Source organism: Eupeodes corollae, chromosome 3 (assembly GCF_945859685.1).
Source record: "Eupeodes corollae chromosome 3, idEupCoro1.1, whole genome shotgun sequence".
NCBI lineage: Eukaryota > Metazoa > Arthropoda > Insecta > Diptera > Syrphidae > Eupeodes > Eupeodes corollae.
This window is the reverse complement of record NC_079149.1, coordinates 108,821,946-108,838,041: the sequence shown is the minus strand read 5'-3', so window position 1 is coordinate 108,838,041 and position 16,096 is coordinate 108,821,946. Positions and strand designations below refer to the sequence as shown.

At 33.3% G+C, this 16,096-nt stretch overlaps 1 protein-coding gene across 1 annotated transcript in view; it reads right to left on the bottom strand.

Annotated features, from left to right (window-relative positions):
* Positions 1 to 15,805, bottom strand: part of LOC129949159 (plasmanylethanolamine desaturase) — a 51,085-nt gene extending 35,280 nt beyond the window's left edge. Inside the window, exon 1 of the mRNA XM_056060436.1 lies at positions 14,432 to 15,805. Coding sequence (XP_055916411.1) covers positions 14,432 to 14,551 — 120 coding nt within the window. The 5' untranslated portion in view covers positions 14,552 to 15,805. The remainder of the gene's footprint in view (positions 1 to 14,431) is intronic.
* Positions 15,806 to 16,096: the final 291 nt, after the last annotated feature.

Genomic DNA, 16,096 nt, shown 5'->3' with positions numbered 1-16,096 from the left:
TTAAACCACTGTTCCAACCATATTTTTTATGAAATGGATTGAAAATTTTGACAGATATTCTTGTTGAAGCTACGTATCCATTGGCTGCGTTCAATCTCAGACAGATAGAATATCCGGATACCTTTTTTGTTAGTGTTTTACGTGTAAAATAACAGCTGATCAATAACAGCTGTGATGTCAAAAAAGGAATCCAAAGGTATCCAAAAATGTCTGGGGTATCAAGGCTGATTCAACACATGGTTGAATTTCAAGAAACTTGAAACTATATAAAGTGAAAACAGCACAATACATTAATACAAGACAGAAGGACAGAAGAGAAGGAACAACGGACAGAAAGAACACACAACAAGAGCACGCGGTAGGTTTCGAGACGGTCCCGGATCTGTGTACTAACAGCGCGCACTGATGCTGACTTCGGTGTTCGATGGGAACCGTACTTTATAAGTGACTAAGCCGTTGCCTCGAACTTGAAAATTAATTTCAGCTTTTTGTATTGGTTGGTAAACAAAAAGATACAAAATATTGTTGAAGTTGTATTTGAGGATGTTCTGTACGTAATAGACAATGAAGAAGCTATTTGCCTCCGAAGGTAATTATGATCTGCTTTTTTTAAACTTCAAAATTGACTTATTTTGTTCTCGTTTTGGAGACGATCAATTTGCCTCCAGTCTAGTGTCCAGCATTCTGAAGTTGAAGAACCTCATCCTGTTCCACAGGTGAAACAAAATATTTTCTCGGAATGCCTATTTTGCAATGCTTCAGACTTAGCAATTTTATTAAGTGAGATATACAACGCAGCCATTGTGCTCACCCAGTAACGTTAAATTTTAACTTATGTATAGTAGGCAGCTAAAGTGAAACGACTTTTTTCGGTGGTCTCCAAGTGCAGAGCAAAATGAAAACGGAAACCACAGCGGAAAAATATTTGTGGAGAGTTCTATCAGCTGTCAAAAACAATTGACAAGTTCTGACATTCAGCTGCTGGTAAACAAAACCGGAAAAGAATTCTATTTGTTATCATTTTGTTGAGCATTAAGTACGTTTTTTTCATTTCTGCAGCTATATTACTCCAGAGGCTTACAACAGCTGAATTTTTTTTGTGCAGGGTATGCTCCAACTTCCAAATAACTTCGACCAACGAAGCCAGTTTTTTTTTTCTTCGGCTTATTTTTTGGAAGTAGAAGTTCACTGCTCGTCTTCATCACTTCTCGACATCACGAATAACATCCTGAGTTTCCGATTCAGAATTTTATTATAAATCAAAGATAAATCAAAGTCAAAACACCGAAAGTCACGAGTAAACAATTTTTTTTTCAATACAAAAATCAAACGTCAAAATTTCGCAAGCAATTAATATACCGGGCAATTAAATTGAGAACGAAAAGAGTGGAGAATTGTACTAATAAATGTAGTACAGCTACCTACTAAAATGTTACATTTCGTCGTTCAGCAGCGTACTGAAAAACGAAAAGCACAGCGAAATTTTTCGTTTATGATTTCGTCATGTCATTTTTGTATGGGAATTTTCGTTTCGCATCAGCAGCGTATTAGGCTTTAGACTAAACTGTCAGCTGTCAACATTATGACTGAAACACAAACACGCTTCATCTTCAGCTTCGCCTGACGTTTACGAGTTCAGCCATATGAATTCAATGCATGATATCACAATGAAGCTTCGACCTCACGTTTTATTTCACAATAATCGTAAGGAAATAACGTAATGTTATGTAATGTGATTCCAAACAGAAGCTCTAGTTCGAAATTGCTGAACATTTGCTTTATCTGACTGTTCAACAGCTGTAAAAAAGTTAACAAACAAAATGTTATAGGTTGTGTAAACTACTTCCGCGATAAATTTAATTTTTTCGTTTTTTTTTTATTTTGAGGAAAAATAACAGCTGCTAATGACAGAAGTGCCATTTTAGAAATGCCATATTGGAAGTGTCATTCAAAGCAACCTCGAACGTGTTTGTGTTTCAGCCATTACTGAATAAATGGCGGCAAAATTTAAATCTTTCGTTAGTTTATACAAAATCGCTGTAATTTGTTTTTGTTTGCATGGAGGACTTGAATGGGAGTCTCTTTCGTGAAATATACGAGTACATACATAATCGCATAAATATTTTATTGGTTAGACTCTCGGCTAAATATATTTTACTGCTTATTAAAATGTCCACAATTTTCAGGTCACACAAATCGGTACCTGTTGGTTAAGTTTTGGAGAAGTTCAAATTAGCATATTTGATGTTTAATCATCGATTTTGGCCATAATTTGTAATTTTTCTAAGGACATTTTGTCTGAAAAAGCAAAAGCCTTTTTGATTAAATGTATATGTAAATAGTGTGCCCCTTTTTATTTATTTATTCATTCATCTATCGATTCTCAATCTTACAGATTGCTTAAAACTAATTTAAACCATAGAGCTGTGTTACTATAAAATAATAGTAGACGGAACAACCCCAAAGGATCATTTTCTAATAATTTGAAAGTTCCATGTTTTTACTTTCACTAAGGTAACAAAGAAATGATAGACACATTATCTTTTATCGGTTTATTGGTCTAAATCCAGAAACTGAAAAACAAAAAACTATACTGACATTAATTTCAAAGTTCAATAAACGGACTTACAACAACTAGACTGACTATAGCTTGGCCCAATTTGGGGTATAATTCGTTTTAATTTGATCAAAATCCAAACCATGCACCAGCACATCATAGTTAAGTGTATAGCTTCGCAGTTCAGTTCAGTTATATCGGGTATAGTAAGTCCGTTCGCATACACGATAGAGCAACACATAAAAATACCTATTTTTGGCACTAGCACAGTCATGCGCCTAAAATTTGCATACCGAAGGCAATTCCATTATTTGTGATTCATCGTATCGTAACTTCTTTTTAGGTGAGAGGTTTTAAATACTGTAGTTCTATAGTTGGCTAGAGGCTGAAATAAAATTGCGTGACTGTCGCAGTAATTAAGCATAAACTGAAGTATTAGTCCCTTCAGCCTCAGCTTCGGCCTCAAGCTAACACATAACATACAAATCACTTCATTTATTAAAATATAACGTATGTAGGTAAGGGTCCAATTTTGCTAAGTCAAGGGATATTTTATTTTCCTTTCAAGTTTGACGTTTATGCAAAAACAAAATAACTATAAACAAAAACTCAACGAGTAAACTTGTAACTTTCACTCATCGTCGTCGTCCGTTGGAAGAAGAATCTATGTTGACGTCCTCACCATAACCACCATCACACCTCCTTCTTCTTGAAGGCTTCCTTTAACCGACAATCTTTGCGCTAATCAAATCAAGATAAAATACTAGAATCAGTCCTTTTTCAAGGGTTTCTTTCGTGTTTCTTTTTTTAATTTTAGTTTTGTTTCTGTCGTGTAGGGGGCTATTGTTGCATGTGATGATTCGTGCCCACGCTTCAATTTAAAAGCCAATTGGGTCAAAGCATTTGCCTCTAATATGAATACACATAACTTCAAACATTCATAGAATTTATATGAAGTCAGATGGCGGCTGTGGGGCGGCATCGTGCATTAAATTTTGTTTGTGTTAAAATTCCATGCAAAATAAAAACCGGCAATTATTTCTTAAAAACGAGAATAAGTACAATCATGAGCATATACATTATACACACATATGTATATTTATTTGCAATGAATAAACTATAAATATATATTTAAAAAGGAATAATAAAATGAAAGTCTAAAGGTTATGGATTTTAAAATTAAATTAAATTTGGAGAAAAAAAAATAAAATGATCGATTAAACAAACTTTATAATAAATTTATATAGAGGAGCGATTTGATATCGCTTTGAGTTGTAGCTTTGAAGGTATGCAAAAATCCAAAAAGAAAAGAAAAACGTTTTTAATATAGGTCAATCAATGATTGCTTCTCCAAAGAAGATTGAGAGGAATTTATTAGAATGATATTGATTTAAGATTTAAAAAGATTTTTCTTCAAAGTAAGTAAACAAGTAAAGTATATTTGAGGAACAAAGGCTTTGGGAGATTTGTTCAAGAAAATTAAAATTTCTATTCAAAGTGCAGTTCATAGAAAGATGTTAAATTTAAAAATGAAAAGAGCGGTTTTGGATTGGTAAAGGGTGGTCCGATCATACCGCGAGATGTTAATTTTTGAGTCAAGTTTCTGGCGCCACATTTCGTAAGTTCGAAATTTTGTTCGTAAGGGGTGGCACACGGTTTTACTTCCCACCCGGCCAACGCAAACATTGGCTCTTTTGCACATGTTAAGGAATGGCCCTATTATCTAATTGATCGAAGCTCTATTGTATTTCAAAAGGGTGTTTTTAGATATGTGGTTTTTAAGGAGAAATACAAAAATTGAGCTTTATTACAAAGGGTTTGCCATTGGGTTTTAATCCATTTTTTGGACCGTATGTCAGCAATAACGCTCTCAACATTCTCTTCCAAGGGGTCAATCGTCTCGGGCTTTTCTGTTTAGACAAGCAACTTCAAATATCTCCACAAAAAACTGTACTGTTGTGTTAATTCTCACGATTTTGTAGGTCATGAGCCCGAAGTCGACGACACAAGCCAGAATCTGTTGGGCGAATTATATCGACTGAATATTTGACTTAGTGCGCGATCTGCCATGTGAATCAAACTTCCCATAGGAAGTTATTGTAAAGGGTCCGATTTGTCGAGTTGAAAATTTTGACATTTGTCATCGTTTTAAGGTCCCTAGAGTCAAAATAAATGATTTTCGGAAACGTACGTCCGTACGTTAGCGAATTTTTTTTTCGTCGTCCATAGCTTAAGAACCAGAAGAGATATGGACTTCAACTACTTGTACATTTTGTTATACAGATAAAAAGGCAGAAAGATTCAAAAAGGGCTCTCAGGAAAATTGCGTGGCCGGTTTTTTCACCATAGCAGTTTAAAAAAAGGTGAATATTTTGGTGAACCCTAAATATTTCACGTACCAATAACGCTAGAGACTTGAATTAGATTTTATATTATGCATTGTAAGGTGATACCAAACAAATATATTTTTGGAAAAGAATCCAATTAACAATTTTTTTAATAAAGCAAAAAAAAACTGGAAAAAAAATATGTATTACCTGGAAAATTTTACGAATGAAAAATGATTTCATCTCCTAAACAATTTTGTGCAACGAAGAATAACGTTTTTAATAACTGATAAAATTTTGAGAAAAATCAAATTGACAGTTTTTTTTATAAAGACTAAAAACCTAAAGTTGGTAAAAATTGAATATCGACTCAAATAACTTTTCTAAACTATAAGACATTGGCTTTAAAGTAATTTTATTTTTTTTAAATATTGTTGTCAACATTCAGTTACATTTTGAGAAAAATCATTTTTTTTTACAGAAAAAAAACTAAAAAAATTAATAAAAGTTAGCAAGGACTGATTTTCGACTCGAATAACTTTTCAAAACTTTTAAACATTGGTTTTAAACTACTTTTATTTTTTTTTAAATATTGTTGTCAACAATAAGTAAAATTTTGAGAAAAAACGAATTGGTAGTTTTTCTTACAAAAAATTAAAACTTAAAAGAAAATTTAACAAAAGTTGGTAAAATTTGATTTTCGACTCAAATAGCTTTTCAAAAATTAAAAATATTGTCTTCAAACTTTTTATTTCACAGAAAATATTGTTTTCGATATTTAGTAATTTTTTTATAAAAATCCAAGTCCGTTTTTTTTCATAAAAAAATAAAATCTATAAGAAATAGTACGAACAAATTTGGTAAATTGTTGTAATTGTTTTCGATATTCAGACGGAATGGGAAGCTATCAGTGTGGGTCACATCCAAGTCGAAAACACCGACTTTGAAAAAAATATTACCAGATTAAAACCCACATATCTAAGAAACTGGTCAAACTTCCGCGTTACGTCAAAGAGAGCTGGCTTTCTATTGACCAGTTCCAAAAGTTCAAGGCAACTCCTTTTTACTTGTATTCAAATCAAATCAAATGGGGTGGCGCAACAGTCCGTTGTGAACCAGGGCCTAGTGACTTACAACTCTCAACCATTCCTGTGTGCGAGTAATGTTGTCAGGAATGGAGGGGACCTACAATTTTATGCCGAATCCAAACGGCTAGTTTGAGAAAGCACTTTTTCATGACAAGAATTACTCTTGAAGGAATTGTCAGTTCCTCGCAAGAGGCAGTACCCGCGAAAATTAATTTTTTTTAAATTAAGGTGGCACAGGCAGGGATTGAACCCAAGACCCCTTGCATGACAGTCCAACGCACTAACCATCATGCCACGGGTACTACTTTACTTGTATTGCATTCGTAAAAAATGTCCAAATCGATATTTTAATCAAACAACATGACATTACGCTGGTAGAGCGTAAAAAATTGGGTCCCCCTTATTACATTTGTCTATCTGTCCTCGCTCCTACAGCCCAAACCATTGGGTCAGTTGACTTCTAATTAGATAATAAAAGTTTTAAGCCGATTTGCGTTAAGCGTTTTTTTCATTTCATTTTTTAAGACTAAAAATAACAGCAGTTCTAACACAATTTTTTTGGTCAAAAATTGAAAATTCGAATTTTTCAAAAACGAATTGATAGATTTTTTTTCAAATTTTATATAAAATGTTATTTTTTCATTTGGCTTCAGAAGGGTACCCATCATAAACCCCTTATTTTTTAAGTTTTCTCAGGAAGTAATCAACCGATTTCAATAATTTTTTTCATCCATTGGTCGTTATTTTTGTACGAAATTAAAATGTAAAACGTATATTATCTCTAAATAAGTGCAAAATAAATTGTTTTAGCCAAAACTGACAAATTTTATAAATATAAATATATTGAAAAAAATTAATGTTTTTTTGAGAAATCAAATGGAATTTAAATTTTCCAAGAAAAACTTTTTTTAATGGACATTTTTTAATACTAAAAACCCCACCACCTCGCGTGGGTTGGTCCCAAAATGATTTTTCGGCCAAAATTGGGGTCCTCTTCCAAATGATTCGAAGCCTAGCCAACGATCAAACGGCGTTGTCTGTGGTCATGAACTTTTATTTCCTGAGTCAGTTAGGATGTAGTCCCAAGTGCAGAAGCAAAATTCGCAAAGTTGATGTCTGCAAAAGACCGAGTTTTTGTGCACGGCGGGGATTAGAGTGCCTCCGGTTCTGCTGTAACCTTCCACCGACCGCGTTGATGTTCTCCGCCGATTTTGCATTTCTTGTACATGCCGGTGTTAGCTGATTGTTAACTGAACCGGTCGTCTCAAAATTGGCCACCAAACGTTGAAAAGTCGACTGTGAAGCGCCACCACGTCTACCGCAAAATAGGCGCAATGCGCACAACGTTTGCGTTAACGAACACCCAATTTGATAATAAAATTTTATCACTTGATCGTGATGTTCAATCGTGTAACTTGCCATGATGATTTGGCATAAGCAACTGAATAATAAACAAAAGTATTGACAGATGTCACAAAACAATATGGCCGTTCTAATTGGTTGTACTTTTCTGTTAAGTTTACATTATTTGTATGATATTTTAGAAAGGAATATCAAATGGGGGAATGTTCCCCATTTTGCAAAATATTTAATAAAAATTATGAGAAACAACAGTGCATACTTAAAATAAAGTGTTGAAGAAGTTGACTAGTGTTTTAATTATAAAAAGGGGATTTCGATCTGTTGAAAAGTATGCTTCAGATTTTTGAATGGGCTCCACTCGTTCATGTTTAAGTAGAGGGGTCCTTTAATACAATTAAGATGATATTAAGAGATAATTATAGAGGGGTTTCATTACAATTAAATGTTAAGTCATGTTGGTTTTTGTTTTACTGTTTAGTTCAACAAAATCCTTTTCCTGGGAAATCATTTTGTATTGTGGCTATGTAACTTATTTATTGATTTCGGCACAAATATTTTTATTTCCAGTGGATCCATAACATTATGATAATCTTATGAACGTCAAACACACCATCCCACCCTTCTTCCCATTTCGTTTTCAGGATCCGGTTTAATAAAAATTAAAAATGTTAGACGTTTGCAAAATTTAACAGACTATACGCTTCTAAAAATGATGTAAAGAATCTTATCAACTGGTACAATATCAACAAATTAGCCATAAACATACCTATCGTGTACGATTACAATATGCAAAATTATGTCCTTGATAGAGTTTCTATTAAAAAAAGACCTTGGAGTAATTTTTGATCACAAGCTAAACTTTGTTCATCATACAGAATTCATGGTGAACAAAGCCAACACTATGTTGGGTTTTATTTTTCGTAATTCGTTTGGTCTTTTTTGAATGTCCTTATTTATTATCGCTAATTGATCTATACGCTCCTTCTAGAGAACTAATTCGAACCTTATTCCGGGAAAACGTTCATAGAGTAAATTATGCGTTTAATGTTCCCATAACCCGCAGCGTAAGGGAGATTAATAATGTTTCGAATAATATTGATTTAAATTTTCATTTGGGTAGAAACTCATTCAAAAATATGTTAAACTTTTATTTTTTAACAAATTAAATAATTGTATTGTTTTTGTATATAGCTTTAATTTTATTATGATTCAATGTATATTTTAAAAATTTCGTTAGTTTATTTGAGATTTTAAGCTCTATTTGATATTAAATAAATAAATAGATAAGATGTACTGCTCCACAACTTTTCTGTCCGACAGGTTCCAACATTTGTTGCTTTTTTTTGGAGAAGTTATACGAATAAATTTAAATTGTTCTAGCGACAATTTCAACTCACAATAAAGAATTATTAATGGCGATATATGTGGAGTTATGGTAATGTGTACATTGTACAAATGTATAAATTGTTTTGTAATATTGTATATGAAATTTCTGCTCTTTATTTAATTTTTAAGCGTCTATGGTTTATGGTATTATGCGGTAAGACCTATCTCCCATCTTAATTTAAACTGGTATTTTGCATAAACATAGACAACAACACAGTCGCTGAAATCAAACGAAGAATAACTCTTGCAAATCGCTGCTTCTTTGGACTTTTTTTTATAATAAGCGCACACTCAAAGAGATAACTACCCTTATTATGTAGACACAGTGTGAGCACTAGGAAGGGGAGAGAGGGGTTGAAAGGAGGTGTCGGTGACCATTGGTTTTGAATTCCTGAATATTGCAATAGCTGGGAAAGACAGAGTGTGGCAAGGCATTCCACATTCGCATAGTACGACTTAAGAACGAATCTCTGTACTTGACAGTACGACCGAAGTTGGGCTCGAGGGTATATTGATGAGCATTCCTAGAAGCGCGAGTATTACGGTTGAACTGTTTAAGGGGAGGAATGCAACTGGCTATTTCTCTAGAGCATAAACCATTTAAATAACGGTAAAAGAGGGTGACCAAGAAGCATTTCGACGATATTGAAGCGAAGTAAATCAACTTATGATGGTAATATCACCAATCAATCTAAATGGTCTACGTTCAATACTATCCAATAGGCTTAAGTAAGTTGCGGGAGCACCAGCCCAAAGATGGGAGTTATACTCAAGCTTTGGACGTATATAAGTCTTGTAAATAACAGCCAGATCAGAGGGGGAGAAAAACTTCTTGCATCGCCTTAGAAAACCCAAATATCTTGCGGCATTTTTGGCGACATCGCGTATGTGATCGTTCCACAAAAGGTGGTGAGTGATACACATACCGAGAATATAGAGATGTTCAGTTTCCTCGATGCAAGTGCCATTTATGGATAATGGCAAGGGGGGTATACTTCGCTTTAACGGTTCAAGACAGCATTGCGTTTTCGAAGCATTAAATTCCACGCGGTTTCTTATTCCCCATTGTACAATGCTGTTTAGGTCGGAATTAAATGAGCTAATCATATTTTGTCGTTGCAGTTCCACATCCGAAGAAGAGGGGTGTGAATCTGAAAACGAATATGAAAAGCTGAGAGTACTATCGTCAGCGAAACAATGTATTGGATTAGTTGTTGCAGACAGGAGATCATTAATAAAAATGAGAAAGAGTGTTGGAGAAAGAACAGAGCCCTGGACCACACCAGCATTTATTTTGTGGTTTTCAGACTTGAATCCATCTAATACAACTTGTATTGAACGATTCGAAAGGTAATTACTAATCCAATGAAACAGGGATTCATGAAAACCGAAAGCACGCATTTCCGATAAGAGAGCCTGATGGCAGACCCTATCAAGTGCTTTTGAAATATCAAGTGCAAAAATCTTACTTTCTCTAAAACTATGTAAAGATTAGTTCCACTGTTCGGTGAGATGAACCACGAGATCACCAGTGGACCTATTGCTACGAAAGCCGTAGTGTCGGTCATTAAGAAGCTTTCGATCTTCGAGATATTTCTTGAGCTGATAATTAATTAGCGTTTCCATGACCTTGGAACTTAGAAGGCAATTGAGTACTACCGTCCTCTCGAGCATCTAAAATCACCGTCTATAAGACACTCATCATCCCGATTCTCATTTATGGCTCTAAGGCTTGGAACCTGTCAAAGAAAGATGAGAGCGTGTTAGGATGCTTCGAGATAAAAATTCTTCGGTGGGTTTTTAGTCCGGTATTCATAGATGGAAAGTGGAGATATAACGACGAACTGTAGGGGCTGTACAGCGACACTGACCTAGTTAACAGAATTAAAGTCCAAAGGCTTAGATGGTAAGGTCATGTAGAGTGAATGGACATCAACGCTCCAGTCCGCAAGGTCTTCGAATCCAATCCAGAGCAACGGTGCAGTAGAGGAAGACCGCGACTCAGGTGGCGCCAGCAGGTGGGTGAAGACCCTTGGCGTTCGAAACTAGAGACAGCTAGCTAGGGACCGAGCTGGCTGGACACGCATGTTGGTAGAATCCCAGGTCCCCCCGGACTGTAGCGCCACCTTAAGTAAATAAGTATTTTGCCTAAATGTATTAACAAAAAAAATAACTTAGCAATGAAAAATGGAAAAGAATTCAAACCAAGTTTTTATGTTTCATAAATAGAAGTTTCTGGATATTAATAATCTTTCCTTTTTGTAAAGGATATGAAAACCATACAATAATTATTATTAACATTTTTTTTGATTTAAAAATGAAACGTGTTATTTGTTCATATATGTAAAATTTTAATTACAATTAAAGAATTATTTGTTCATGAGATATTTGAGTTCTTTATTAACTTTCCAAACGTAGTTATTGTAATCGTTCCGATTTTCCGAATTGAAAATTTAAACATTTCTCGACGTTTCAAGATTCCTAGAGCCAAATAAAAGATTATTAGAGAGATGTAGGTCCGTACGTTTGGGAAGCTTTTTTAGTCTTCCACATCTTAAGAGCCAGTAGAGATATCGACTTCAAATTTATTTAGTTATAAACATAACAATGCAGAAAAGACTCTAAACTAACGTTATTTTTTTCAACATCCAGTTAAATTTTGAGAAAAATCGAACAAGGAGTTTCTCCTAAACCTAAAATAACACATTACTAAAAGTTGGTAATAAATGATGATGATATTTCTAAAAATTTAAGATATTGGCTTCAAATTTCATCTTATAGAAAATATTGTGTTTAGCTTTCATTATAAATATTTAGAGAAATCCGAAAGTCAGATTTTTATGAAAACTAAGTTCTACAAAATTGGTAAGAATTGATGTCGATTCTCAATAGCTCGTGAATAAATGAAGGTATTAACTTCAAAATCATTTCATTCTGTGCTAAGTTTTCGTAGAAAAATACAATCTGCATTTGTATTTAAGTATAAAAGAAATTTAAACTTTAAAAAAATGGTACAAAAATGTTTAGAAATTGGTTTTCGACTAAAAATCTTGTCAACAAAAATAGATTTTGAAATTAAACTGTTTCATCATATGCAAAATATTTTTGGACATTTTGTGTTGATTTCTAGAAGAAATTCAAGTGAAAACTTTTTTTTTTAACAAAATACGAAAACCTACAGCAATAACAATAAACTGGAAATGGTTTTCGAGTCAAGAACTCAAGTATAGGGTGATTTTTTAGCTATAATAACTGTGAATGGTGAACACTACCGTTGGATGATATCCACTTTTTTTTGCCCAAAATGCAAGAGCTTGACTTGCATGACATGTGGTTTCAACAAGTCGGTGCCACATGCTACACAGCACGCGCAACAATGGACTTATTGAGAGGTGAGTTCGGTACAAATTTTACTTCACGTTTGGGACAGGTCAATTGGCCGCCTAGATCGTGCGATTTAATGCCTTCGGCCTATTTTTTGTAGGGCTATGCTATGTCAACTGACGCCTTGGAAAACAATATTGAAGCATTTATTCGTGACATACTGGCTGAAATGTTGGAGAGAGTATGCCAAAATTAGACTAAGCGGATGGATCATTTTAGGAGCAGTCAAGGTCAAAATTTTCATGAAATAAGCTTCAAACATTAAATTACCCGTGTTTTGTTGAAAAATCTATCAATAGTATAGTAGAAATACTACCGATAAAAGTTATAGTAAAATCTTACTACGGATGGGTTTTTTGACATTCATACGAGTCTCGAATGGATCTTACGTATTTTTGTACTCAAATGTTGGTACGATTGATATTGCATTCGTATCTCGATGTCTGTGTTCGTTAAGTAGGTGTGTATTTGGAATCATGTGTTTCCATTGGAGAAAAGAAATCAATTTCTTAATGTTGATATTATTTATTTTTGTTAATGAAAATGGACTAACTGGGTTTATTTTGCAAGTGAAAACAAAAGAAAAGATAATTAAGTTTTGCTTTATTTCCATTAAAGGTTTATCTCAGTTTAGATTGAATACATTTTTTGGTGTTTCCACCTTAAAAGACGATTTAAAAATGATTAAGTTTGACAGCACTTTCTAAAATGCAAATGGCGTTTTGATGTTTCTTACAAAGTTCAAGCGAGATAGTTTGATATGTGTTAAACAATGAAGAACTGAATAGTTCAGCACCATGTGGATTTTTTTTATAAGATAAAAAGAAAACTATATTTTTTGTACACAAGCATGCAAATAGACAGACCATAATGCATCTGTAAAACCAACTCCTCCACACAGGTTTTTCTTCACAAATTCTGAATCAACTCCGATCCCCGAACGAAATCGAGTCAAATCAAACCCATTTTAATTCAATTCAGTTATATAAAGAATTAAGACGAGCTTCAAGCTAGCTTCTATACCACACGTTAATGTAGTAGTCTACGAACAAACCTCCTTCTTAAAGTTCGTATTTAATGTCAAAGCTGCAGTTGTTAAATGAACTTTTTTTTCTAGAATCTCAATTTCCAGATGTTTTTTTACCATTTCTTCTTGAAAATTGTCCATTTTATTAGTTTTAGTTATTTTTTTTTTTGCTAGAGTTAATTTTTACTTTTGATTTTCACAAAACATTCTGCTATTTGTGTTTTTTTTTTTATTATTATTCTGAAAGGTCTTTTACCAGTTGTACCAATTTTTAAATGCAAACATTTGGCTACTGCCGATGAGTTTTCTTGGGAAATTTTTACTGTACTTTTGATAGAATGCCAAAAAAAACGGTTTTGTATGGACCGTACTATCGACTCAAACAAAGATTTTATGCATTTTTCTGAATTTTATGTGTTTTTTTTTTCAAAAACTTTGGCTTTTAAGAAATAACCCTATATTTAGAGAACAAAGAAAGATTTTGACTTCATTTACCTCGTGCAAAATATTGCTATGAATATTTTGTTAAAGCTTTAATCAAAACAAATCGACAGACGGGATGGGAAGTTGTCAGTGTGAATGAAATCGAAGCCTCTTTTTATTTGTATGAATTCATCAACTGCCATGAAACAAATTCGATTTCGACGAACTAAGCAAAAAATGTGCGAATTTGTCAAATAGTACATATGTTTAAATATAACATTCTAAAGTTTTGGAAGTTTTTGTTTACAAACTAGAAAATAACTGCGGATATAAATATTAAACGGTCACTTAGGCGTATACGTACTTTTTTACCAAAAATAAATCTATGCAAATATATTGTGTCAACAAAATGTAATAGTAATTGCAACTTCTATATAACTAGGAACTGGTAATAACCAATGATTCAGTCTTTAAGTATCTATGTATGTTTACCTTTATTGAAAATAAACTATCTATACCTATAAAAACCTAACTAAACCATACTCAAATGCAAATTAAGAACCATTTGGCATTTATCATTTGCTAATCATTTCTTCAATCAAAGTTTCTATTTGACGAACTCATATACATATTTACATACAAACATACATACATACATATAGAATAAAACACATTATCTTAATCAAATAGTCATATAAATGAAAGATATACTCTGTGACAATAATGTGTCAACACATTCGCAAAAATAAATAAAATTATAAACATAAAAAAGGAAATACACAATTGAAGTAAACAAAAATACCCTGAGACCTCAAGGTTTTTTGCATTTAAACATAAATCGACATATAAATAAATATAAACATAAATTTCCACTTACAGTTGTTAAAAATGTTGTTGAAATTTTAATAGCCGGTCCTGATGTCTGACATAGGATTTTATTATTAATTGGTTTTCCCATATTCTCGTGTTTCATAGTACAATGCGATACTATATCCATGTTCTTCTTTTTTTGATATTTTTTTTATTAAAAAAAAAATACAACTTTCTCACAATAAATAAAGAACTTTCCACAGAAAAAAAGAAAAAAAAACAATTGAAAATCGTGTCTCCAATTAACAGTTTAGTTCAAATTCATTTACCGACACAATATTAGATTTATAAACAACGATTGCTGCGACAAATACAAAATGATGTCGTTCTACATCAAAAATGTCACACGCATATTTTATTTTATTTTATGTTTTTCTTCTCAGAATGTGAACTAATTATATTTACAAAAGGGGTTGCTGCTGCTCTTTCCTCGGCCTTTATTAGCAAAGTGGCTACCGTCGTCGTAGTCTTTTGTATTATGCATGAACAAAACGAAAAAAAACAACAACCGACCGACCGATACTCGGCTTACTAATTTATACACAGCAAGTTCCTCGAAGGTTCAAAAAGCAACCAGCGCAAAAAAAAACTCCACACATAAACCTTTATCCTTAAGGGATGACAGCACTATGAGGCGATATAACACAATAATCCACAGCAAGTAGCAGCAACACGAAGTCCTCGTCGAAGAAGACACGGCCACTATATATTTTTTGATGGGGACTAAGGGTGTTAAACCCTGCTTAGCAGAGGTATAGATAGGGTAGATAGTATGCACAGCACAGCGCACAGAACAGCACAACGATATTTGAATTGAACTTCTTCTGAACTACCCCAAAGTTAATATTCGTGGGGCGCAAAGCAAAGAGCGGCTAACCTAAAAACGAGCTTTTCAGTGTAGCGTCATTTGAAATTAATCACTCAGCTGTATTTGTCTCAAGCGGAATAAAATCGATATTTAAACATACAAATTTCAAAAAACTCTGAATGAAAGAACTATCTATGCGCGCAAGTTTTGTTTTTTTTTTTTAAGTTTTTATTCAGTTTTATTTTTTCAGTCAGAGGGTGGGAGGAAGTGGGGTAGGTTTTATTTTATTTTTTCGGTATGAAAAATGTGATGAGAATTCGAACTTCCGAACATAAGACAACAGAACGGATAATATCCGCCGCCGACCTCCAACGACGTCGACGTCTGATGCTGATGATATAGCTTCTTCTTAGTCACACTTGCAATACAATTATAAAATTATATATTCGGGGGATAGTGGGGAAGAATTTCCCTTCGGTTATTACAATTATACACTTTGTTGGGCTATGATGCGATATGTTACTTCACTTCACTTTACTTCACTTGCTTTATCACTTGTCACTCATCATGATCATCATTCCTCCCAAATATGGAATGCAATAAGGAGAAGGGTTTGAGAGCCAAGAGAAGTGCTCATCAATGCAATTAATCAATTAAAAATTTTATATTGAATTGAATTTTATTTTCTTATTTTTGTATCTTTTTCACAAATTACAAACATTTACATCATCGAGTACTTAGTTTATCTATAAATTACGAGTGCAACAATTATTCATATAAAATAACGATATGTATAAATTCAAAAATCAAAAACTCCGCATAATCATACTTGAATAGCAATAAATTAGTTACATACATATACGC